Raw genomic sequence first — 23,851 nt, forward strand, 5'->3', positions numbered from 1 at the left:
TATAATATTGGTGAAATTTCACTTAAGAGCAAAAGTAATGGGATCAAAAGATTACATTCAAAAATGAATAATAAAAGTTATGATTCCAAGTAGGATTTTTTTAAAGTGCCCTTGGAGAGGCCTAGGTTTTTCATAAAGGAGCAGGTATCTAACAGAAGTATTTTTAAATGAGCATACACATCAACTGAAACCATACATTTTTCTCTGCACAAACATGGTTTTACTTCATTGACCATGGACAATTATCAGCTAAAGAACCATGTATTTCCCCTCTCCTTTCACACCCCTCAGAAGAACAATAACCCTCAATTAATGACACAACAGTTTGGTTTGAAAAATGTGATGTTGTCATATACAGCACTGTGCATTTACTGAGTGACAGTGCTACCAGCTACTCAACAGAATATAATTACATCTGGAATCTAAAACCACTTCAATATGCACAAAAATACTGTAGACATAAGGAACTTTACACACAAAAATCTGATACATAATGAGAAAGCAAAGCAAGAAAAATGCTGTTATAAGTTGCTCACCAATGTGTTCCTTATTTCTGTTGAAGCTGGTACCTTTCTATATTTCTTCTTAGTTGAAAGCAAGGTCCAATTAGCCTCCTTAGAATATATTAATTGGTTCTGAATCTCCTCCAAGTTTTCATTCCACCGTGGAGCCCTCCTCACCTATCTTCAACAGTTCATCTAAAATTCTTCCAACATCTTCCCTCATCCTCAAGATGGCTACCTCACCTAATGGAAAAGCAACATCTTCATGGTTGGCTTTTATAAATTCCTGAAGCATTTCGGGATTTAGTTCTTCGCTTGGGTCAATTATGTACATTCTCTAGAACTAATATATGAAGAGCTCCCATCACTGCGTGGACAAGGGTAGGACTGGGTCCTTTTTTCAAATTATCCTCACAAAATAAATTCCTTCCTACATGTTTAATAAATTCCTCCCAATTAAAAAGGTGAAGATACCTGGACATAAGGTTTTCTCAACTGACATTGTGTTTTTCAAATTTGTTTCCATAGTGACATTGTTAAGAAGACATACTGATATTTCTGAAGACTTAGAGTACTTCAGAACACAGAAAAAAATAGCCGAAGGAAAGGGAAAGGGGGAAACAAAGAAACTAAAAGAAGGCCTAACATACAAATGGAACGACCTAAAGAGAAATGGAGAACCTGGAGAAACTGGTGTTAGTCAGTCTTAGAGTTCCTCTGAGATCTTGCAGGATTATTCTTATTATTTTTAATATTTGCAGAAATCAACCCAAATCAGACAATAAAGTCTTGCAGTGCATCAAAACATGATGATAACCAAGCCCTAGAACTCAAAAAAATCTGAGCTTAGGGCCATCACCATCTTCACAAGGAAGAAATCACATTTCCTGGTGACTTTCAGGAGACCTGGAGCAGTTTAAAGTTGTGTGAAGACCTCAGTGGAAATGTTTTAAGGTTTTTGCCTTGCCTTTCCTGAAGGAGGTCAAAACCCTTCAGGTCCACTCAAAAGGAGAAAAAAAATTCCAAAAGTTTACTTTAAAATGGAAACAAACGCCTCAATAACTTGTGAAAGCACTCCTTTGGTGGAGAAAAATCTGAGGAACCCTTAAAAGCCCTCATTTCCTTGCATAATGAATAGATAGTGAGGAACCACCACAAGGTTTCCCTCTGGAAAGAGAGAAGGAGTAGGCAAGCAAGCCTCCTCCTCCTCCAGCCATCACCAACAGAGCTTCAAAATGGAGACATCCATAATTTTATAAACACTTCTCATCTCAGCTTTGTCTCCTGGAAACCCGCTCTCCTCCATTTTCTGGTGGAGTTACAACATGACACGGCTTACCTGACTCAGTTCCCAGCTCTTAACCAAACTAGTCACTTCCTCCAAAAACCTGCAAGCAACCTCCAGAAACAAAACCAAAGCAAACCAAACAGCCAACACAGACACTCAGACACAGCCCCCGGGAGCCCTGGGAGAAAGCCCCAACTGGTTGGTCTTTCCCCATCCCAGACGCGTGCTTAAAAATGAAACTTTTTTTTTTTTTCTTGGTTGGGGAGGAATATAAAAGGAACTCCAGGCAGCCTCCCTCCCTCCCTCTCTGTAGGTTAGAAGCTACAATGAAAAGAAAATGAGGGTTCCTTCAGGAATGGTGAACAGCCTGGAGAATGAACGTGAGAAGGAGCTTTGTGTTTTGGAGTCTGGACTGGAACCAAAGCAGACAGCTTGCAAATGGAGGACAGGGAGATAAAGAAAGGGAAAGAGGGGCTGCTCCAATGGGGGGCGGCTGCGGCTTCCCCTCGTGCCTGGAAGGAGGGCAGACCCCTGGGAACTGCACCAGGAGTGAGACGCCCCCCCCAGGCCCCTGCCTTCCTTTCTCCCTTCCTCAGGAGAGCCAAGCGTGTGTAATGGCTTCTCCTCTCCAGAAACCGTTGTCCTCCTCCACCAGACGCTTCTGAACCTCCAGCCTGGAGACAGCTCCTCAGCCGCTCCTGAACCTGAGCCCCCCACCCGGCCGGTGCCCCCCGCTCCTCGCCTCTCTGTTCACCAGCAGCACCGGCACCAGCAGCTGCAGCAGCCACCCCCCGACACATCCCGACCCCGCATCCCAACTTCGGGGAGAGAGAGAGAGAGAGCAAGAGAGAGAGCGAGAGAGAGAGAGAGAGAGCCAAATACCTGAGGAAGAGGGGGGGTGCCAATCCGCACGGCTTTGCCATCGGGCGGGGGACAGGCAGACAGAGGGGGGAAAGGAAGGAGAGGGACAGAGAAAGAAAGAGGTCAACCCGCTCAGGTCGGGGCCGCTCGCTCGGAGCTCTCCCTCCTCTGACCCTCGCTTGCTCCCTCTGGCTCTCGGCTCAGGTCTCCGGCCTCCCGCCCTCCGCCCCCCTCTCTGTCCCTACTCCTGTCCCCACACTCGGAGCATCCGTCCTAAGCCTCCAGCTCTCTTCTCACTCATCTTTCATTTTCTCTTCTCTTCATAGAACTACACGAAATTAATTAAGCCACCGCGCTCACTCCCCCCAGCAGAAGGAGCAGCCAGCAGGAAAAGCACAGCCACCTCTACTGCCACCACTACCACCTTCTCCTCCTCTTCCTCCTCCTCTTCCTCCCTCGCTTCTCCTCCTCCTCTTCCTCCTCCCCCTCCTGCTCTCCCTCCTCCCCCTCCTCCTCTTCTCTCTCGCTTCTTCTCCTCTTCCAACAGCCAGTCCATGCAGGGTACTTCCTCTCCTCCCCGCTCCTCCAACCCTCCTTGGCCGAATGAATGAGCGCGTTTGTGCCTCCACCACCCCGCGCTCTCTTCCCCGGAGCACTCGGACCACCCCGAGGTGGTTGTTAATTGCAGTAACTTACAGAAGAAGCGTCCCGGCGCCGGGAGGTGCTTCGGGTTCTCCAGCCCCACCGCCTCCTTATCCTCTTTCTCTTTCTCCTCTTCCTGCTCGGGTTATTGTTGTGGAAGTTGTTTGGGAGTCTCATGTGCTTCTGCCGGGTCTCAGCAATGGAGGATCGCCATCTTCCCTGCCTTCCTCGGCTCCTCAGACTCGCTGCAGCTGCAGATGACCTGAGATATCCGTCTCTCTCCCTCTCCCTCTCTCTCCCTCCCTCCCTCTCCCTCTCACTCTCTCTCTCCCCTCTCTCCTCTTCTCTCTCCTCTCCTCCCTCTCCCTCGCGCGCTCTCTCTCTCTCCCTCCCTCTGTGTCTCTCTCTGAATAATGAGCAACCAGGGGGAGAGAGAAAGCAAGACAGAAAGAGAGAAGGAAGACAATCTTCTCCTGCCACACAAAACGCCGGAGCACCAGGGGGTGCGCGAAGCCTTTCTAATAACAACAACAACGTGCAGGAGAGAGGAAGAAAAAAAAGAAAGAAAGAAAGAAATGAGGAAAAAGGCTAGGGGAAAAAAGAGGAAGAATTATCCAAGAGCTCGAGAAGAGCAGAAGGAGAAGCTGGAGGAGATGCTGAGGCTGCTGCTGCTGTCCCCCATCCCCCCTGCTGAACCCCAGAAGGAGGCAAGGTGGTTGCAAAGTTAAGGCTGGGACATTGTCTTTGTCACTCAGAGCCAGGCCAGTGAGATGCAAGAGGAGGAGGTGGCGGCGGCAGAGGAGGAGGAGGTGGTGGTGGAGGAGGGGGAGGAAGAGGAGGAGAAGGAGGCAAAGGAGAAGGAGAAGGGGAAGAGGGAGATGAGATGAATAAAGACCTGCGGAGAAGGCGGTGCGAGGAGCGCGGCCGCCGGGCCGAGGCGTGCGCGCTCGCGTCCCGGTGGCGACCGGCAGCCCTGGCCCGCAGAGGAAGCCCCCGGTGAGGACCCTGCCCGGCAGCTCATAGCGCTCCCACCGTCAGCTCTGCCCGAGGCGCCGAGCCCGGGCCCCAGAGGGTCCCTTACTTGCATCCATCTAGAGGCCAACCTTTGCAAAGAACATACATGGGGAACTGGAGGTTGCAAGTCTAAACCCAGATCAACCACGTGGGGCTTTTTAATCCCTTTCCAGCTTGCGGTGTGAGTATTTCCAGTGAAAAGCTCAAATTGTCCATTACTGGCACGTATTTTGAAGTCTTCTCTCCTGAAATAAAGGCTCATTGTGCGTTTTATTTCTTTTCTGATATGGAAGGTGGGGGGTGGAGGAGAAAAGAGCCCATCATTCCTAGCTTCGGAACCACCACTTTCTTTTCCTAACTTGTGAAATGTTTTGACTGCGCACCAGAAGAAAAAAAGAAAGCCTGCTTAAATAACTTTACACCCTCCAGCCCCGCGTTGTTTGCACTTTCTGGCTGATCATCTAAAGGCTCGGAAAGTAACAATCAGCGCTCCTAATGATAAGGTGTCATGGTGTTGAAGACACGCGAGCCAAGATGAAGCTTTCACACCTTGAATTTTTATTTAGTGTAATTTCCTCCGTATCGTTCTGAACTATTTCTTTTGCAAAGGAGTGGTTCCCCCTCCACCACCAGGTCGAAAGTCTCCTAAGGCTTTAATTGGACTGGGAGCGGTGGGGGGTGGGGGTGGGGGTTCTACAGTATCAAAAAAAAAAAAAAATCAATGCAGCAAGTCAGGAGCAATTGAAGTTCAAGGGCATGGGCTGATTGTACCATTTCTATTTCTCGGATCTTGGAGTTGGACATCAACAGCCTCAGGAGAGAGAAACGCGCAGCGCGCGGGGCAGAGACCTTAATTAAAGTTTCTTTTGTCCGCGTCTGAATTGGGGGATGTTGCTGGATTCCTTTGCATTGAGGAGCGCGCATCCGGTGAAGGCGCGGTGTTAAGGATCCTGGGCAAGACTGTCCTCTTTAAATACTCGCCCTTTCTCCTCCTTCCCCCCAAGCAACAGTCCGAGAAGATATACACCTATAAATCCATACAATAAAGGAGGAGGAGACGCGCGCGGAGTTGGTTCCCATCCGATAGCGGGGCTTCATAAACAGATCTAAATCCTCATTTTCCAGGATTTTCCCGACCCTATATTCCTGAGCAGAATCTCTCACCCCGAGGCACGATTTCACCCACTTCCAGTCAACACTTCCTGCCCTTTTCTCCTCCCACTCACATTGAAAAGCTCGGGATCCCTAAAAGGGTGTTGATGGCGGGGGTGATAAATAAATAAATAAATGACACTCTACGCGTGCGGTGGAGAAGAAAGGAGGGGGAGGGAGAGGAAAGGCGAGGAGAGGGAAGAGAAGTAAAGAGAGGAGAACAAGGCGCAGAAAGGACAGAGGCGAATGGGGAACGGGAGTCACCGAGAAGAGAAAGAAGAAAGGAGAGAGGAGGAGGACGCTGAAGCTGTTCCGGACTGAAATGATCCCGGCTTTGTGCCGCTTTCGGAGGACTCCCCCTTCCGAGTGCCCGGAGGGACCTAGGGAAGTCCTCCTGCCCCGAGCTCCTCCCCACCGAGACCCGGGGGGTGTCTGAGCACTGGCCGCCGCCACCCCATAAATTCCTCGTGGCAACCGGAGGAAGCGCGCCAGGTCTCCGCCGTCCCTCCACTGTCCCGGCTGATAATTTACCTCTTTGTCTTTAATAAAAAGCTGACTTTTTCTGTCAAGCTCTGCACCGGGAAAATAACAATCGTATTTCAGGTTGAAAGCTCCTATTACTGCTGGGTTTTGGAGGCTGCGATAAAATCTTCATCGACGTGAAGGTACCTTCTGGGTTGGCTTGGGTCGTAAGTCCTAAGATGGGGGCCGTCCTTCCCTGGGGGCAGGGACGTAGGGAACCAGGCGGGTGGGGAGGGAGGAAGGAGCGACGAGGTCAGAGGAAACCTTGGGTTTCCAAGGCTCCTGGGGCACCAAAGGGCTTCCCGCAGTCGGGGAATTGAGCCCTGGGGAGGAGCCTTTTGCGAGAACGTGAGCGCGCCCCAACACGCCTCAGACCTCGTAAACCCACTTGGCAAAGACCGGGGAAGCGGCTGGCGCACCGACTGCGGTGAACTCAAGAAATTAACCTGTGCTGCAATTAAACGGGCTGCCGCCCTTTCACACTCACCTCGAGCGACCGAGATAGAGAGAGCTCCCGAACCGGCCGCGGGGGGACCTGGCTCCACCCTCCCGTCCCAGGAGAAGAGGACAAAAAGGGGAGATGGACTTGGAGGTGGCCCCGCCCTTCACAACGCTCCAATCCTTGGAAACCAAACCTCCTCTCCAAGCCTCCACGTCTAGAAGGGACAAAGACAGCGAGGAGATCCAGAGACCAACGGGGGAGATGGTGGCTTTCAGGCTTCTGGTGTGGGTGCGTGGGGGAAAGGTACAATGGTTAAGTTTCCATCCCAAATACGGCACCACACGATGGTCTTTAGAAGACACACTCGGTCTTTGGTTTAGAAGCAAATTGACTTCCTGAAGCTGTGAAGCGAACTATCGCAAAACTCTCTTGCTTTTTGAATGTGGGGGCGATACGAATTCAATTAATGATGCCATACACATCATCTTTTCGACTTTTTAGAAGTCACAAACGCTTTAACTCCCCAGTGAAAATAATTGAAAGAGGTTAAACATAAAGGGAATGGGCTTTTCTTTTTTCTTGTTTTTATTTGGGGCAATTTTTCAAATGATTAAAAAAAAACTGTATAAAAGCTGGGTCAGTCAAGGAAAGCGCTGTGGCCGAAGGTTTTCGTGAAAACCTTAGTAAACTTGGCATTTAAGTAACTGTAATTATGCTTTGCCATTAGCAGACCATTAAGATAAACAGGAGAAAGTTCACACCTCCTGCTATTTTGTTCCCTAAGAATATTCACAAAGATAATACCAGGCTAGTTGGTGGGTTATCTTCTCCATTAGGAGGGTTAATGTTTAAATTTGTTAATTAAAATACAAAAAATTTGGTTTCCTACACAGCCAACAATGTGAGGGAAGTCTCATGGGGACATCCTGACTCATTGAAATTTACCTTTTGTTACTTTATCCTGTGGCATTATCCCCTGGAGTCATATGGGGTTTCAAGACTATTAATGTTGCAGGGAATGTGAATATGTTAGAAGTCTGGACTTTCTTCTCCCTTATCATGGGTGACTGGCATACACACTCCTCATAAAGAGAAATTATGGCTCATCAAAAGAGTGACTTTATGAGCATTAATAGAATAATAAATCTTGCACTTTTAGTTCAAGAAACAGTGAAGTCTTATAATCAGAATGACCAATGCAAGTATGATCCATTCACTTGCCCAACTCTCAACAGGATACGGATAGTCTATAAATCATTTTAGTTTTTAAAACCTCAAAAAAGGAAGGCACCCAAATCTCTCAAAGGAAAGTGTTTATGGGGGGAAAGGGACTTCTAGCAAACCTGCAGGAAGAGATCTTGGAAAAACGAACAGTCGGTCCAGAAGCTGAATTAGATAGAATTTCCACCGAAGCAAGAATGGATAGATGTTCTAATGTCGTTGTTTCAATATTTATGTTCTATCATTTAAAAAGAGAAAAGTCTTCCTGCTTCCTGAAAGCTATAAAAAAAAGAAAAATCCAGTTGATAGCCCCATTTTCTAAATTCCAGCTGGAAAACTGTTCGAGTTGATGATTTTAGCAAAAGGAAGAGTAGGTGAATACAATGTGGCTTTTTAACCACATTTTACACATCTCTTAACTTGGTGGTATTTCCCTATGTAAAACTTCCTTTCTATGCAATGCAATGTAATCTTTTTACTAATTGAGTTTGTGATTTTTTAATGAGTTATCTATTTTGAGATCTTTACTCTTGTCGGAAATTACTCAGTCTTCAAAAAATTTTTCTCAAAACTTCAGACTGGATAATTGTGGACGCTCCAAATATCAAAAAAGTGAAGTCACTAGCACACCTTCTTTCTAATCTCTTCCAGAAGAATCAATATATTGTCATAAACCCATATTTAAACATATATAACTAGGTAACCAGTGTCCATGCCTAGGGAAAAGTGACTAACAGAAGACAAAGGGGGATGATTCATGATTCTGAACAGCTCTCAAAGGAAGAGACATTGCAATAACTTATATTAAACTTACTCCATATGAATCTTTGTATATATGCCTTTGGATATCAAAGATATTTCAATAGTGATATTCTAAAATTCAAAAGAAAGTCTTTCTTCCATAGGTAGTAGTTAAATTTACAGTTCTATCAAACTAGTTATTGTAATATGTAATGTGTAATTTCATTCGATCGTTGAGTGTTTAGCATCTGTATTATGCCATTCTCAGAACTGAGTACTAGGGATACAAAGATGAATAACTGAAATGAGTCAAATTTTTGATGCATGATCTACTTCATGAACCACTAGCTTCAATATCACATTACTTGGATATAAAACTTCAGATTTTTTACTCAAAAGCAATACCAGGATTTGGCCTATGATGAAACTGTAATTAATTTGAATATTTCTGTTCTCACAATGAAGTTATTAAGGAGTAATATTTTGTCAAAACTTTTGGAGTTCATTGTAAAGCCAATGTGTTGGCTTAATTCACAATTTAACATGAAATTCTTCCTCAAAGAGATGTTTTATTTTATTTGATTTGATGGAGTCTCACTCTGTCGCCCAAGCTGGACTTCAGTGGTGCTATCTCAGCTCAATGTAACCTCCACCTCCCAGGTTAAAGGATTCTTCTGCCTCGGCCTCCCAAGTAGCTGGGATTACAGGCGTGCACCACCACACCCAGCTAATGTTTGTATTTTTAGTAGAGACGGGGTTTCGCTATGTTGGCCAAGCTAGTCCCAAACTCCCAACCTCAAGTGATCTGTCCACGTCAGCCTCCCAAAGTGCTAGGATTACAGGTGTGAGCCACCCGGCCTAGTCAACTTCTTAAAAAGGCAAAATAACAACCTTAGATCAACTAGGGTTAGATTAACCAAATTCTGAAGACAAGACTCAAGTGAAAGATTGCCCATTTGTTGAAGCATCGCTTCCAGCAGAAAGACTAGCATTTCCAGGTTCTTACTATTTGTTCTCTATCTGAAGCTTAGAGAAAGGAAGTGACTTATTCAGGAACACAGAGCTGGTAAGGAGCAGTCAGCCCTAGAATCAACACTTCAATGGTAGTTTCTCCAAAGTTATTGTTCTCATATCACATTCAAGATTTCTTCTTATTCTTTTCCTTTTTTGTGGGGGGGGGAGGGGATATATTTTCATGTAACTTGGTCCTGTTATTTAATTAATATACATTTTAAAATGTCAACTTAATTTTTTTAACTTCATCATAAGCAATATTCACAAATCACAGGTCTGATGGGCCATTTACACATTTTCAATGCATATCAAAATACATATACTATTATCAAAATTGAAAGAAAGATTTTTGCATTAAAAAAAATCTGATAGTATACTTGCTAAACGGTATGCTAATGGTAAGGAGTGAAAGAGATGGGGAGGAAAGTGTTACAATTTGTGTGTGTGTGTGTGTGTGTGTGTACAAACATGAATCACTTTTGTAATTTAAAACATTTTTAAGAAAAAAATTATGTGGCATAGTAGTGGCTAGCATATCTCCAAATTAAGTCATCTCTTTGTATATTCTTACTAGGAAGTAAAAATTAGCACAAATCTTTTTTAGAGCAATTTAACAATATACGTTTAAAGTCTTAAAATGTTCACACTTTTGTGCCCTTAATTTCTATGCTTAGAATCTACCCTAAACAGAAATGAAAAAAATACATACATATAAAAGAAATGCTAAAGTAATCAAATATAAGTGATTAAGATAAGAGGAATAGTTAGGTAGATAATAATCTATTCCCATTATGACATATTAAGTAGCTTTATTATTTGAGAATTTGTGCTTAAATAGAAAAATGGTCCAATATTAGGTAAAAGACCTGGATACAAAATTATGATCATGAATTACTTTTTTTCAAATTGTATACCCCAAAAATCACCTTGAATGGAAATATACCAGCATGTCAACAGTAAATTCACTTCTCATTATAAAAAATTTAGAAAATTTAGAATGTATACATAAGCTATATAAGTTATATAGTTATATAATGATGCATATATATATATATATATGTATAAGCTATGGAGTCAGCTGCTTTGTTTGGACTGAATTATCAATTATCTTTTTAAGTATTTAAAAACATTTTAAAGTTAAGTATAGAACCTACTTTTTATATGTCTGGTAATTGTAAATGTGTCTCCAGGAACATATTAATACTGCTAATGAAATAGTGGTACAGTAACCTTTTCACAGATATTTTTCCCTTCACAGATAATATAGGAAGAAAGTTTGAGTGGGCATTTAAATATATTTTATATAGAAAAGAAAATTTAGGACCAAAGAGATTGAATGATTTAACCTAAGGTCATCCAATGCCGATGGTATAAAGGCTAAAATCCAGGTCTCCTAATTCCTACTGTTACATTTTGAAATCTGTCATTCCACTACAGTTCAAAAATATTACCAAATATTAGCAAAAGAAAATTACTAATGGCCAATATGAAAAAAGTTCAATGTAGCATTTACATTGTATTAATTATTGTAAGTAATCTAGATTTAAAGTGTATCAGAAAAGGTATATAGATTATATGCAAATATTATGCCATATTGTATAAGAGACTTGAGCATCCATAGGGGTCCTGGAACTGATATCCTTTGGATACCAAGGGATGACTATATACTGAATGTTTGTGAGTGTGTGTGTATTTCCCAGTTGTTAAGAGCGTATATAATTCCCAGTTGTTGAGAATATGAAAAAATAGACCCTATAATTCTCTATTGGTGAGAATGGAACTATGAAAAGTTTTATTCTTTACGGATATACTAAAAGTCTTTTATCCAGGAATTTAACTTTTGGAAATTGATTTAAAGAAATGTTCATGACTGTCATCAAAATTTTATGTATAAGGAGATTCACTGTAGCATCAATACCTAACAGCAAGTGATCAAAGGAATTATATTCATTTATGTGGTAGAAAGTTGTATAGCTATCAAATTCTGTAGGAAATGTCAAATGACACAGAAATATTTACATGATTTTTTGATAACCAAAAAAACAGATTTCAAAACAATGTACATAGTATTATCCCATATTTGTGTGGGGGGGGGTGTGTGTAGCTAGGCATTGAAAAATAATCAGACAAGTATAATCAAAATGTTAATAGTAGTTTTTTCCAGGTAATGTCATTTTTTTCTAGCAATGTAATTATGTATACATTATATATTTTTTTCACTCTGGCTTTTCAGATTTTTAAGCTTTTCTACAATGAATATATCACTTTTGCAATTAGGAAAAGTGTAGAGCTCGCAAATAAATTTTGCCAGCCCAAAATTTCTTCCATATCATAAGACTGGCCAAATCAAATGTTTTTCTAATTTATAATATTAATTCTGAGGTTTTTTAAATCATTATTTAAACACACACACACACCCCTTGAAATTCTTGGTGACATATCCATTTGATTTCCCAAACAGCCTTGACTCAGGGTTCAGGGCATCCAGTATGCAGTATGCTAGCACAAAGTTGACTTTGCATCTGCAAACTACCAGCCCGTGACTGATCCCTTGTAGATTTCATGTTTTTTGCCCTTTCACCATAACATGAAATCTACACATAACTGTCTTGTTCACTAGGGTGTGGTTTGATTTCTCAGCACATTACTAATAACAGTGTTTCACAAAAGTTACTCATTGGTTATGTTTTTCTAAGTATCTGGAAGGCAGAACAGGTTTATTTTTAGTATCTTTCTGATGTTTATTCTGAAAATTTGCTCATTCCAAACAATAGGTTTTATGTGAACATTTATTGACTTAATGTTTAGAACAAAGATGAAACCAAATCTAGCACTGAACACCTCCTCACTGGTTTCCACCTCCTGCTTTTGCTAGTGATGACCTTGGACAAGTGTCTTAATGACTGCATGCATCAGTTTCCACATCTGTAAAAGAGAAATAAATTAAATACTGATAGGATGCTATGAAGATTAAATAACATGTATATAAAGTATATGGGAGTCTGTATCTGTAAGCTGATATGCTCTAAATCCTTAAACCTTTACTGTGAGGTAGCATAGATGAAGCAAGAGCTCTAATTTTGGAATCAAGAGAGGTGTCTAGTCTAGAAAATCAAAACTATAATATGTGCCCATGATTGTAGAAAAACAAGCCATTACTATTTAAATAAATAAGGCAACAACAATAATTTAAAAATTTAAAAACCTAAACATAATGAATGGTATCTAAATTCTGCTATTGCTGTTGATTTGCTGCTTATTTATTCATTTTGTCTTTTGCAAGAACTAATCAACCAGTTATGTGAGAGTAGAGCAAAAGCTATTATTTTTAAGTGTAAGAAAAACCTAAAATCAAGGAAGCTTTGTTTGCTGATATCTCAAATACAAGAAACAGGTAAGTATGCTTAGAAAAATCAGTATTTTGTAGGAATTGTTATAATAAATATAAATAAACTACAGCAAATAGGAAACATTTTATTTCACTTCATTTTTTTCTGTTAATTGCACAGACCACCACTGTTCCTTGGTCTAGCTTCTAGTCAGCAGCATTCTGCTGGAGCACAATTGGAAAACCACTGATCTATTCCAGATGAGAAAATCGTCTCAAGGAAAAGTGATTTGCCCAGGGTTACATACCAAGTTATTGAAGAAACTAAGATCCAGACTTACTCAATCCCTCTTCATGGCTGTTTCCATTACATCCAATTTGCCTATCCTAGCAAAAGAGATTTCCTTGAGCTGGTATTGAATCAAAAGCTCAGTTATCTTCTTTCCTTCCTTTCTCACTCTTTCTTTAACTTTCTCCCTCTGTCCCTCTCTGGCTTTTTCCTCCCTCCATTCTGAACTTCCTTCCTAAGGTTTCTCAAAAGTGAAAACCTGTACTTTATGTGACCAATGATAATTAACTGCTTAGTCAATCAATAAATAATTTTTATGTTTTCTCTAAATTATTTTGATGACTTTCAGCTCATTTCATTTTCTAACTTCAGAAGATTAGTGGAATAGCTAATTGTTTTCTCTGTATATCAATATCTTCTGTTCTTTGGGAGTATTTGGAGTTATCCTCTACCTTTCTTTTATTTTTCATTCTAAAAGGATTTTTATAGGCTTAGGATCAGGAAATAAAAAAGACAAAAGAAGCATATGATTTTTCACCTGGCAAAATATAATTCTTTTATTTCTCATATAAATATAAATGGAAAATATAGCACTATTCTTCATTATCAGGGATCATATTAAATAAAAAGTGTTTCTTCTGGTTCTTTTGCATTTACTTTCTAACATGGAACACTCACAAAGGAATTATTTCTATTATTCAAAAAGAAGGACAGTTAATGTTTTCATTTGCCATATGATGGAACACAGAATTTGAAAATAGTTGGGACTTTCTGAATGTTATAGACAAGAGATTATAGGATCATGTGGTAATCAAATTAACTTTGCACATACTAGAATTGAATGGTGAAGCAACTGACATGGAGAAAGAACAGCAATAGTGATCTTTATTACAGTTTCCTTTGACTATAGCCTGTAGCTAGCATCTGTCCCATTCACTTAGAAGATGGCAAAATGCAAGACAGCCCCAGCTAACTGTCACCTGAACAACTCAGGAATATAACCCCTCATCAGGCAGAGGGATGTAGTGTTTGTAAGAGATGGTGCACAGATTGTGTTTGGAGGCTGGGAAAAGCCCTCACGTACTACATCAGTAACAGGAATCTCAAACATCTGTAAATGATCCTCACAAAGCATTTCCACATACATTTCAAAAACTATTCTCACAACAACTTGCAACATGAAGATTATTTCCTCTGTTTTATATTTGGAGAAACCAAGGCTCAAAGTGGTTCACTGACTTTCCCAAGATCATTCAACTAGCACTGGGATTTGAACTCAGAACTTCTGATTCCAGGTAGCACCCACCACCTTTCCTCATTGTCAAGTATTAAACTCCTGATATAGCATGGTAATATGTCTTTTGCATTTATGCATGTATATGTATATATACATGTTTTTTGATTATGTAAGTAATATATATCATAGAAAAGTTAGCAAACACAGAGAAGTCTGAAAGAAAGAAAAATATTTAGCCCTCAAACACAGCGAGAACTGTTACTCTTTCCTTTGTACTTCTCCCTTTGCGATTTGACAGTTTATGTCCTTTGCTTGTTATTATTATTATTATTATTATTTTGAAACAGAATTTCACTCTTGTCGCCCATGCTGAAGTGCAATGGCACGATCTTGGCTCACTGCATCCTCCACCTCCCAGGTTCAAGCGATTCTCCTGGCTCAGATTCCTGAGTAGCTGGCGTTACAGGCACCCACTACCAGGCCAGACTAATTTTTTTGTATTTTTAGTAGAGACAGGGTTTCACCACATTGGCCAGGCTGGTCTTGAACTCCTGACCTCAGGTGATCCTCCCTCCTTGGCCTCCCAAAGTGCTGGGATTACAGGCGTGAGCCACCGTGCCCGGCCCCCTTTGCTTTTTTTTTTATTGGTATGATGTGTGAGTGTCACACTGACTTACGATGTTAATTTGTAGATTAAGAATTTTAGCCGCTTATGTAATAAAATATTTTTCTTAGTTTTAAATTTTGCTTTTAACTTAATAATGTTTTTTGATATATGGAAGTTAATTTTTGATATATGGAAGCTAAAGTTAAGTTTAAGTTTACCAATCATTTTCCTTATGCTTTCTACCATGAGTATAATATTAGGAAAGCCTTCAGAAACCCCAGTAAAAACAACTATTCACTAACTTGATTTTTAATCAGTTTCAGGAATTTTATCTACATATTTAACTTTACAATCTGTGTAGAATCTATTTCAACATATGGTATGAGGTAGAGATCACACATAGTTGCTTTCCAAATTATTTATTTTTTATTTTCTTTTTTTTTTTTGAGACAGAGTCTCGCTTAGTCGCCCAGGCTGGAGTGCAATGGCGCGATCTCGGCTCACTGCAAGCTCCGCCTCCCGGGTTCACGCCATTCTCCTGCCTCAGCCTCCCGAGTAGCTGGGACTACAGGCGCCCGCCGCCTCGCCCGGCTAATTTTTTTGCATTTTTAGTAGAGACGGGGTTTCACCGTGTTAGCCAGGATGGTCTCGATCTCCTGACCTCGTGATCCGCCCGCCTCGGCCTCCCAAAGTGCTGGGATTACAGGCGTGAGCCACCGCGCCCGGCCCAAATTATTAACTAATTGTCACAACATCATTTAAAAAAATCTTTTACACACTTAATTGAAATGTTATTTTATTGCACACTAAAATTTTATATATCGTAAGATATGTTTCTAGACAATCCATTTGTTTCCATTTATCTGTTTGTCCACATTAGCAAGTGTGTGTCAGTTTTATTTTTATTTACTTTAAACTGAAAAAGATCACAATATTAAATATTGCTTAGGTTTTATTAAATATTTGAGCAAAACTTCCATATATATGCATATATATGTATGTGTATATATATATCAATTAACTTCTCAGTCTGAATTCTGTCAGCATGTACACAAGTTTAGCTCATGACCCAAAACAGTGGTGTTTACAAAATTGCAGATACATTAGTGGGTTACAAATCCATTTAAAGCTTTACGTGAGCTTTTTTCTTAATATACAGTTGGCCCTTGAAAAACTCAGGGGTTAGGAGCACCAAAACCCCACCACCCTGTCTCCCGCCACAGTCAAAAATTGGTAGATAACTTTTGACTCCCTGGAAGCTTAAGTACTAATAGCCTACTGTTGACTGGAAACCTTACGGATAACAAACAGTTAACACATGTTTTGTATGTTATATGTATAATGTACTGTATTCTTACAATAAAGTAAGCTAGAGAAAATAAAATGTTATTAAGAAAAAACCATAAGGAAGAGAGACTGTATTTACGATTTATTAAGTGGAAGTGAATCTTCGTAAAGCTCTTCATCCTCGTGTCTTTACGTTCAGTAGGCTAAGGAGGAGGGGGAAGAGAAGTTGGTCTTGCTATCTCAGAGGTGGCATAGGTGGACCAAAAGCTGTGTGTGACTGGACCTGTGCAAACCCATGTTGTTCAAGAGTGAACTACACTTAGATTCAGGAGTCTGAGTTTAATATCTTACACTACTGATCACTGTTAGATATTGTTTCAGCTCACTGAGAAAGCAGTGGCTTTAAAACTCATGAAAGAAAAGAGGAACAAGAAAATTCAAGTAGTAAGAGAAAAGAAAAAAATAAACAAGATTACATAATAGAAAACATGACACAATGTCAGAAATAAGAATAAGATGTCAGAAATAAAACTATTTGGTTAATATGTTTATGTCAATTTTAAGAATAAATGTTAATAGATAACTTCTTATTTTCTTATTGAGATATAGAAACACATACTGTTACACCCAATAGATAACCACAAACTTTAATCAAGTTTATTAAATGGGTTGTTCAATTCTATATATATTTTTCTTTTTTTTGTCTGGGAGTCACAGAATCTGTCAGTTTCTGAAGGAGATATGTGAAATAAAATAGTCTGAGAAATGGAAAATGCAAACAGCTCTTTAAATACATCATAAATAAAACTAAATGATCAAAAATGTTTGAAATAAAATAGACTAACCAGAAATCAGGTAAATATTATACAAAAGAAAGCAGAAAATATAGTAATATCAGGCAAAATAAAATCCAAGGTAAAATACACAAATGAAAAAGAAGAAAGTTTTAATTATTTATTTAATTTATTCCTCCTATCACAGAGGAATAGTTATATAGCTTCTTAATATGCGAAGTGTAATGTGTTATATATAGAAGGAAAAACTGACAAAAACTACAATGATCATTGTAGATTTTTAACATGCCTCACCAAAAAATGACAAATTAAATGATCCTCAAATACAAAGTTGTAGAGGAGTTGAATGATACATTCATTAAACTTGATTAAATGGAGGTATGTATAGAATTGTGTGTCTGATATTCTATTCTGGTATGCTTGGAACATTTTTTTAAATGGCCAGTTATTTAGTCACACATAAAAAGCTCTCCAAGTTCAATAAACATCCAAAATAGATCACAAACATAATGCAATAAAACTATAAACTTAAAGGACACACAAACACAAAATACTAAAAAACTTTTAAAAACCTCTTACAATAACCCTTAATTGGAAAGAATACCAAGCCAAAATTGCAGCCTTTTTAAGTAAAAACAACAGTGAGAATACTACTACATATCAAAACCTATGTGATGTGACCCAGTTGTAGTCACGTAAAAATTAATATCCTTAACTTTATTATTTAGAAAATAGAAAATGTCAAAAATACACAACCACTTTCAAATAAAGGAGCTAAAATTATACACAAATTCTAAGTAGAAAGTATTGAGTTTTAGAAACAAAATTCTATGAAAATGAACAAGTAAACGTTATCAATTAAACTATCAACTGAAAATCAGGTAAGTCTGATGCTGAAAGAAGAAAACACAAATAAATAACATTAAACTAAGAATACAGACATAACTACACAGAGGAGATTAAAAAGTTATGAGACTATTGTATCAATGAATTTAGAAATATTCGATAAAAATAATAATTTTTTAAAAGTCTACCTAATGATGAAAATTGTCTTAAGAGGAAGAAGAAAAAAAAAATCAGTTTTTATAGAATAAAAGAAAACATCCCCTAACCCTCACACCAGAAATGCTAGGTAGATTCCAGTACACCTTACAGAAACAAATAATACACATTCAAATACACAGAAACAAATAATACATATATAATACACATTCCTGTGTATATGTATATATATTAAACCTCTTACAATAACCCTTAGGTGAAAAGAATACCAAGCCAAAATTACAGCCTTTTAAAGTAAAAACAACAGTGAGAATACTACATATCAAAATTTATGTGATGCCACCCAGTTGTAATCATGTACAAATTAATATCTTTACATTTTATATATATATATATATACACTCAGAGAGAGATATATATATATTCACTCTTTTTATTATAAAAGTAATGAATGCTTATTGGAAAGTCTAAGAGTACAGAAAGCCTAGACATTAAAGTAAAAGTCCTATACTGTTTAAAGGTTTTGTGCTCATTCTTTGTGTCTAGTATTATTCTGTCATCTCACCATCCAACAAAGCAAATCAAAGGCATAAACAACTTTATAGCAATATTACTTGTAAATATGCACTTGAAACTCCTGTATAAAATATTTTATATAAAAAATCTAATGTTGTATGAAAGAAATGATTCTTCATGAATATATAAGGTTATCCCAGAAAAGTAAGGATGCTCAAAACCAGAACATCTATTGATGTTCCTTATTATATTAATTTAACGCAGTAGACTTACCATGTGATCATCTTGATAGATGCCAAATAAGTAGTTGATATAATATAATACTTATTTCTGACTTAAGAAAAAAACAGCATAAAGCAAAAGTAAATTTTTAGTAATCTAGGACTAGAAGAACGCTTCTTTTATTATCAGAGTATCAACCAGAAATTTACTACTGAAATACTACAGACATTCCTATTTAGGTCAGGAATTAAAAAGGGGAATACCTGCTATTTACTGATAGAATTCAACACTTCACTGAGGTCCCAGCCTTTTAGATAATGCAAGAAATAGTAAGAAGTATCAGAAAGCTCAAAACCAAATTCATTATTTGCAAATGCAAATTCGAAACTCTGAAACAATTCTCTAAAAAATTAGAGTTTGGTAAGAAAGCTGAATACAAGGAATATATACAAAAATCAACAATTTTTCCCTATGTCAGTAATATCTAAATAGGTTTGGATGCATTTAGCTGTAGTTAGAGAAACTGAATTAACTGAAGTTTAAACCTTGTTTCCTTAAAAGGAAATCTGGAGAAAGGCAGTTTGTCTATATGTTCAGTGGCTCTGTAGTATCTTCAAAGACTTCAGCAGTTTCCATATTTCTATCCCATCCTTGCAACTCCTTGCCTTTTTGTCTTCATATTTGTAGCCTCATGGCTACATTATGGCTATTCCAATCAAATATAACGCCTGCTTATCAGCATTGAAAGTAGGAAGAAAGAATGGAGATAGGAGCAAAGGGGCTTTCCTTGCACCAAGCAGTAAAATTTATCAGAATTTCCCTTATTACACATTTTATAAAGGTAGGTGGCAAGTGTAGTAGGAAAAGTGAATACAAAGGAAATTATGCAATCATTTGGATTGCTATATGACTGGTTTACACCAATCATGATTCATCCTCTGGGAATGGGCACATTGCTACTTCGAAACAAAATCAGAATTCTGTTAGAAAGAGAAGTGGTCAGAGAGCTTCTTGGTAGATGACTCTCAGTATATGCCACTATATGAATTATGACGCAGGTATGAGATATATACCAAAAAATCAATAGAGAGATAAAATCCCATTTATTCAACTGACAATTTTTCAAAACCCATAAAATATCTAGAATAAACAATAAAGTATGCAAGACCTGTATAATTATATTTCTAAAATTTACCAAAAGACAATAAACCATGAAAAATGGAGAGACATATCAAATGTTCCCATATGAAAAGCCTCCATATGGTAAAGTGTTGATTCCCCATATAATTATCTACAAATCCATAGCAGTCCTAATCAAAATGACATTTTTTATTACCTTAATAATTGATCCCAAAATTTATCTGTAGAAGGAAATGAACATTTAGAAAAATAAAACTACTGTGTAGACTGACTCCGCATCAGATGTTATAAAGATATAGTGATCAAAACAATGTGGTATTGGCACGAGAACAGAATACAATAGCAGAACAGAGAATGGGGCACAATGCGGAGTACAAAGTCCAAACGCAGACTATGTACATAAAAGGATTAGTGTGCAGTCTACAAAATAAATTCTATAGGTGAAGAAAGTTAGACAAATGACTGACCTGAAGAAAATGTTTACAATGTATATAAGAAAGGATAAATGTTATTTGCAAAGAGTTCCAATAATTTGTTTAGAAAAATTAAATCTACATTTTAAAAAACAGGCATAGGGCATAATCAAGCAGTTGATAGAAGATATACCAAATGAGCAAAACACACATTAAAGAAGGCACTATTGGCCAGGCGTGGTTGCTCATACTTGTAATGCCAGCACTTTGGGAGGCCAAGGCGGGCAGATCGCTTGAGCTCAGGATTTAAGCCCAGCCTAGGCAACACAGTGAAATCCCATCTCTACTAAAAACACAAAAATTCGCCAGGTGTAGTGGCACGCACCTGTGGTCCCAGCTACTCTGGAAACTGAGGTGGGAGGATAACCTGAGTCCAGGAGTTCAAAGCTGCAGTGAGCTGTGATCACACCACTGTACTCCAGCCTAGGCAACAGAGTGACACCCCGTCTCAAAAAAAAAAAAAAAAAAGACACTGTATCTTTACGTACTACTATCATTATTATTGCATTTATATTTTGTTACGTTTATATATGTTATCATATAAGTGTGTAAATGCATAGAACCGTATCTAACAGGAAGTTTTTACAGATCATTTTTTATAGGTTGGAGGATGGAAGGGGGTTGAAAGGGGTGAAGAAACGTTAACTATAAAAGGAAGTTTTAATATTTTGGTCTATATATTTCTAACTGCTCAAAATTTTCAAAATAAGCATATATCATGTTGCTTTTGCAATGAAAAATATTTGTAAAGGAATCGTTTAGCATTCGGATCAGTCAGACTAAGGTTCAAATCCTATATATTACCACCCAATGGCAGTGTGACTTGAGTATTTTTAAGTTCTCAGACACTACATTTCTTGGTCAACAAACTAGGCCAAACATTACTTACTTCATAGATGTGTTAACAGACCAAATGGAATTATTATTGTTGTTGTTGTTGTTGTTATTATTATTATTATTATTTTGAGACGGAGTCTTGCTCTGTCGCCCAGGCTGGAGCGCAGCCGCGCGATATCGGCTCACTGCAAATTCTGCCTTCCCGGGTTCTCGCCATTCTCCTGCCTCAGCCTCCCGAGTAGCTGGGACTACAGGCGCCGGCCACCACGCCCGGCTAATTTTTTGTATTTTTAGTACAAAATACTAGATGGTGTTTCACCGTGTTAGCCAGGATGGTCTCGATCTCCTGACGTCGTGATTCGCCCGCCTCGGCCTCCCAAAGTGCTGGGATTACTGGCGTGAGCCACCGCGCCCGGCCCCAAATCAAATTATTATGAAAAACACCTGGCACGCAGTAGGTGCTAAAAAACGTTGGTTTCTTAAATAGCGATTTAGAGACAAATAAATTATAATCTTTATCATTTGCTTTTTTTATTTGGGCTTAAAGGAAGCATGGTTTGATTAAGCAGATTTGATCAAGCATTTGTACTTGAAATTTTCATTGAAAGATGGCAGACGTGGTCTATGTTTTCAGATGAATTAAATATTTAGTTATTTGATCATTCATTCATTTATACAGTGGATACAGTATTATTTACTATATGTCAATCAGTGTGCTAAATACTTGGGGGTGTGAAGTTAAACAAGAGATAGTCTTTTTTTTTTTCTGGAGGAGCTTGATAATTGCTTTAACTTTCTGCTTTTAACTTAGTGAGATTAATGCAATTCTAGAAACATTCATAAAATGCTAAAGATATATAAAAGAATAATGTTGAGAAAACACAGAATTAGAGAATCTTTGAATTGAGCGGGACCAAGTGATCATTTTTCCAACTTCCCATCCCATGCAAAAATCCGTTCTATAACATTCTTAGAAGACTGTCAAATACATTCTGCTAGAAAAATTATTAAAATTTATTGAATATTTACTGTTGTTCCAGGCACTGTACTAACTCCTCCTAGAAATTATTTCAATTCTGTCTATGGCTACACTACCCTGAACGTACTCAATCTTGTCTGATCTTGAAAGCTAAGCAGGGTCAGGTCTGGTTAGTACTTGGATGGGAGAAATTATCTCAGTTCAAACATCACAAAAAATCTGAAAGCAAGCTACCATTATACACAATTTACAGACAGAAAGTAATATCCAGAGAGGTTAAGTAACTTGTCTAAATTCCTACAGCTAATTAACAGGGCTAAAATTTGAATCTAGGTCAGCCTCATCTCAGAACTCAAGTTCTTAATCTGAACTAATACACTAGTGTCTGCACAGCTGGAACACTTCCAATGGTAAGAAACTCAATGTATCAAAAGACAGCTGTTTTGCTTCTTACAAAGTTCTTCCCTATAGAGTGCTTGAATCTGTCTTGTAACATCAGTTTCACACCCCAACAAGCATCAAATGACACCTCTGTTTAATTGCACCTACTAAGAGTATAAAGATGCCTAAGACATGGTTTCTACCCTCAAACAGTTTGTAATCCTGATTTTTCTCTTTGGAGGAGCATGGAACACCTGCCCCTTCTACAGGACAGCCCTCCAAAGATTTACAGCCTACCCCCACCCTCCTCCAAATAGAAAACACTTTACCTCCAACTGAATTTCTGATATTGTTGTGCATCAAATAGCCTCAGTTCCTTCAATTGTTGCTAAATTTCCAGAGGTTTTGCCACCTCAGTTTTCTTTCTGCAGATGTGTACTTGATACTGTCCTTAAAAGACAGGGTTTTGAAACAAAACAATACAATGTCATGGTAGTACAGAGGAACTTTAGCAGACTTTCATTTGAATATTGACTTCAATTAATATTTTCAGTGATAGTTCTAGCTTTTTCTAACAGTGATATTTATTTACTTATATTAAATGAACTTAACATGACTCTACCACTCTGTCGACCCCAACCTCTGTGTTTTTGTTTTGTTTTGTTTTTGTTTTTGTTTTTGTTTTTTTACAAATACTGGTCTATCCAGATCTTGGTTTTTCTCCTTCACTTTGAACTTATAAAATCAATTTTTTTTCCCCCTAGGCTTAGCTCAGCTGAAGAGTGAAATCAAATGTTAAATTCTTAAATCAAGACTTTATCACTATCCTTGTTAAATACAATCTTTTAAAAAATGTTTGGTCTATCATTTCAGACTGCCAAACTTTTCTAGTCTTGATATTGTTTTCCATTTTATTATATATCTCCCAGTTGTATGAAATCCTCAATCCTCAGAACCCAGTGTTTTGTGATCTCTTTGAAGGATCAAGCCAAAGGAGGGAGTTTTGAATTGTGTTACTAACGACCTCTTTCCAAGATGGAATAGGTTCATTATTCAATCCTTTTTTGTTATCATTGTTCAGTTAGGGACGAATTCACCTAGCTAAGTTAGCATCTGATCTACTCTAAGAAACAAAAACTTGCTCTTGTAGTTAGAATACATTTTTTTTTCCTGTATTTGTCAATTTGGCCTGGTTTATTCTTAATGAACCCATATAGATCCAACAACCACTACATTTTTTTCCCCTGAATGCTCACTAATTATTTATTTCATTTATCTACCTACCATCTTTCTTTTTATTTCTTTTTTGGTTCTACAAAGGATTCAATTCAAATTATACAAATAAATTTAATACAAAAT

The 23,851-nt window shown here is 38.5% G+C and overlaps 2 protein-coding genes across 18 annotated transcripts in view; one reads left to right on the top strand and one right to left on the bottom strand.

Moving 5' to 3' along the window:
* ZNF462 (zinc finger protein 462) overlaps positions 1-6,291 on the bottom strand; it is a 154,821-nt gene extending 148,530 nt beyond the window's left edge. For 14 of the 17 annotated variants that reach the window (XR_013405106.1, XM_028835009.2, XM_001109263.5 and 11 more), the window contains exon 1: positions 3,349-3,563. The gene's annotated coding sequence lies outside the window, so the exon portion shown is untranslated. Of the gene's footprint in view, positions 1-536; positions 3,072-3,348; positions 3,564-5,991 lie in introns of those variants that run through there. The other 3 variants (XM_077966628.1, XM_077966614.1, XM_077966613.1) reach the window with 2 other exon arrangements.
* LOC106993659 (uncharacterized) lies at positions 6,034-6,871 on the top strand. Its single transcript, XM_077966629.1, is given in 4 exon segments — positions 6,034-6,206; positions 6,208-6,573; positions 6,575-6,679; positions 6,681-6,871. Coding segments are annotated over 4 exon segments (576 nt in total). The 5' UTR covers positions 6,034-6,161; the 3' UTR covers positions 6,741-6,871.
* The last annotated feature ends 16,980 nt before the right edge of the window (positions 6,872-23,851 follow it).

The sequence above is a fragment of the Macaca mulatta genome, chromosome 15 (genome assembly GCF_049350105.2).
Source record: "Macaca mulatta isolate MMU2019108-1 chromosome 15, T2T-MMU8v2.0, whole genome shotgun sequence".
Classification (NCBI taxonomy): Eukaryota; Metazoa; Chordata; class Mammalia; order Primates; family Cercopithecidae; genus Macaca; species Macaca mulatta.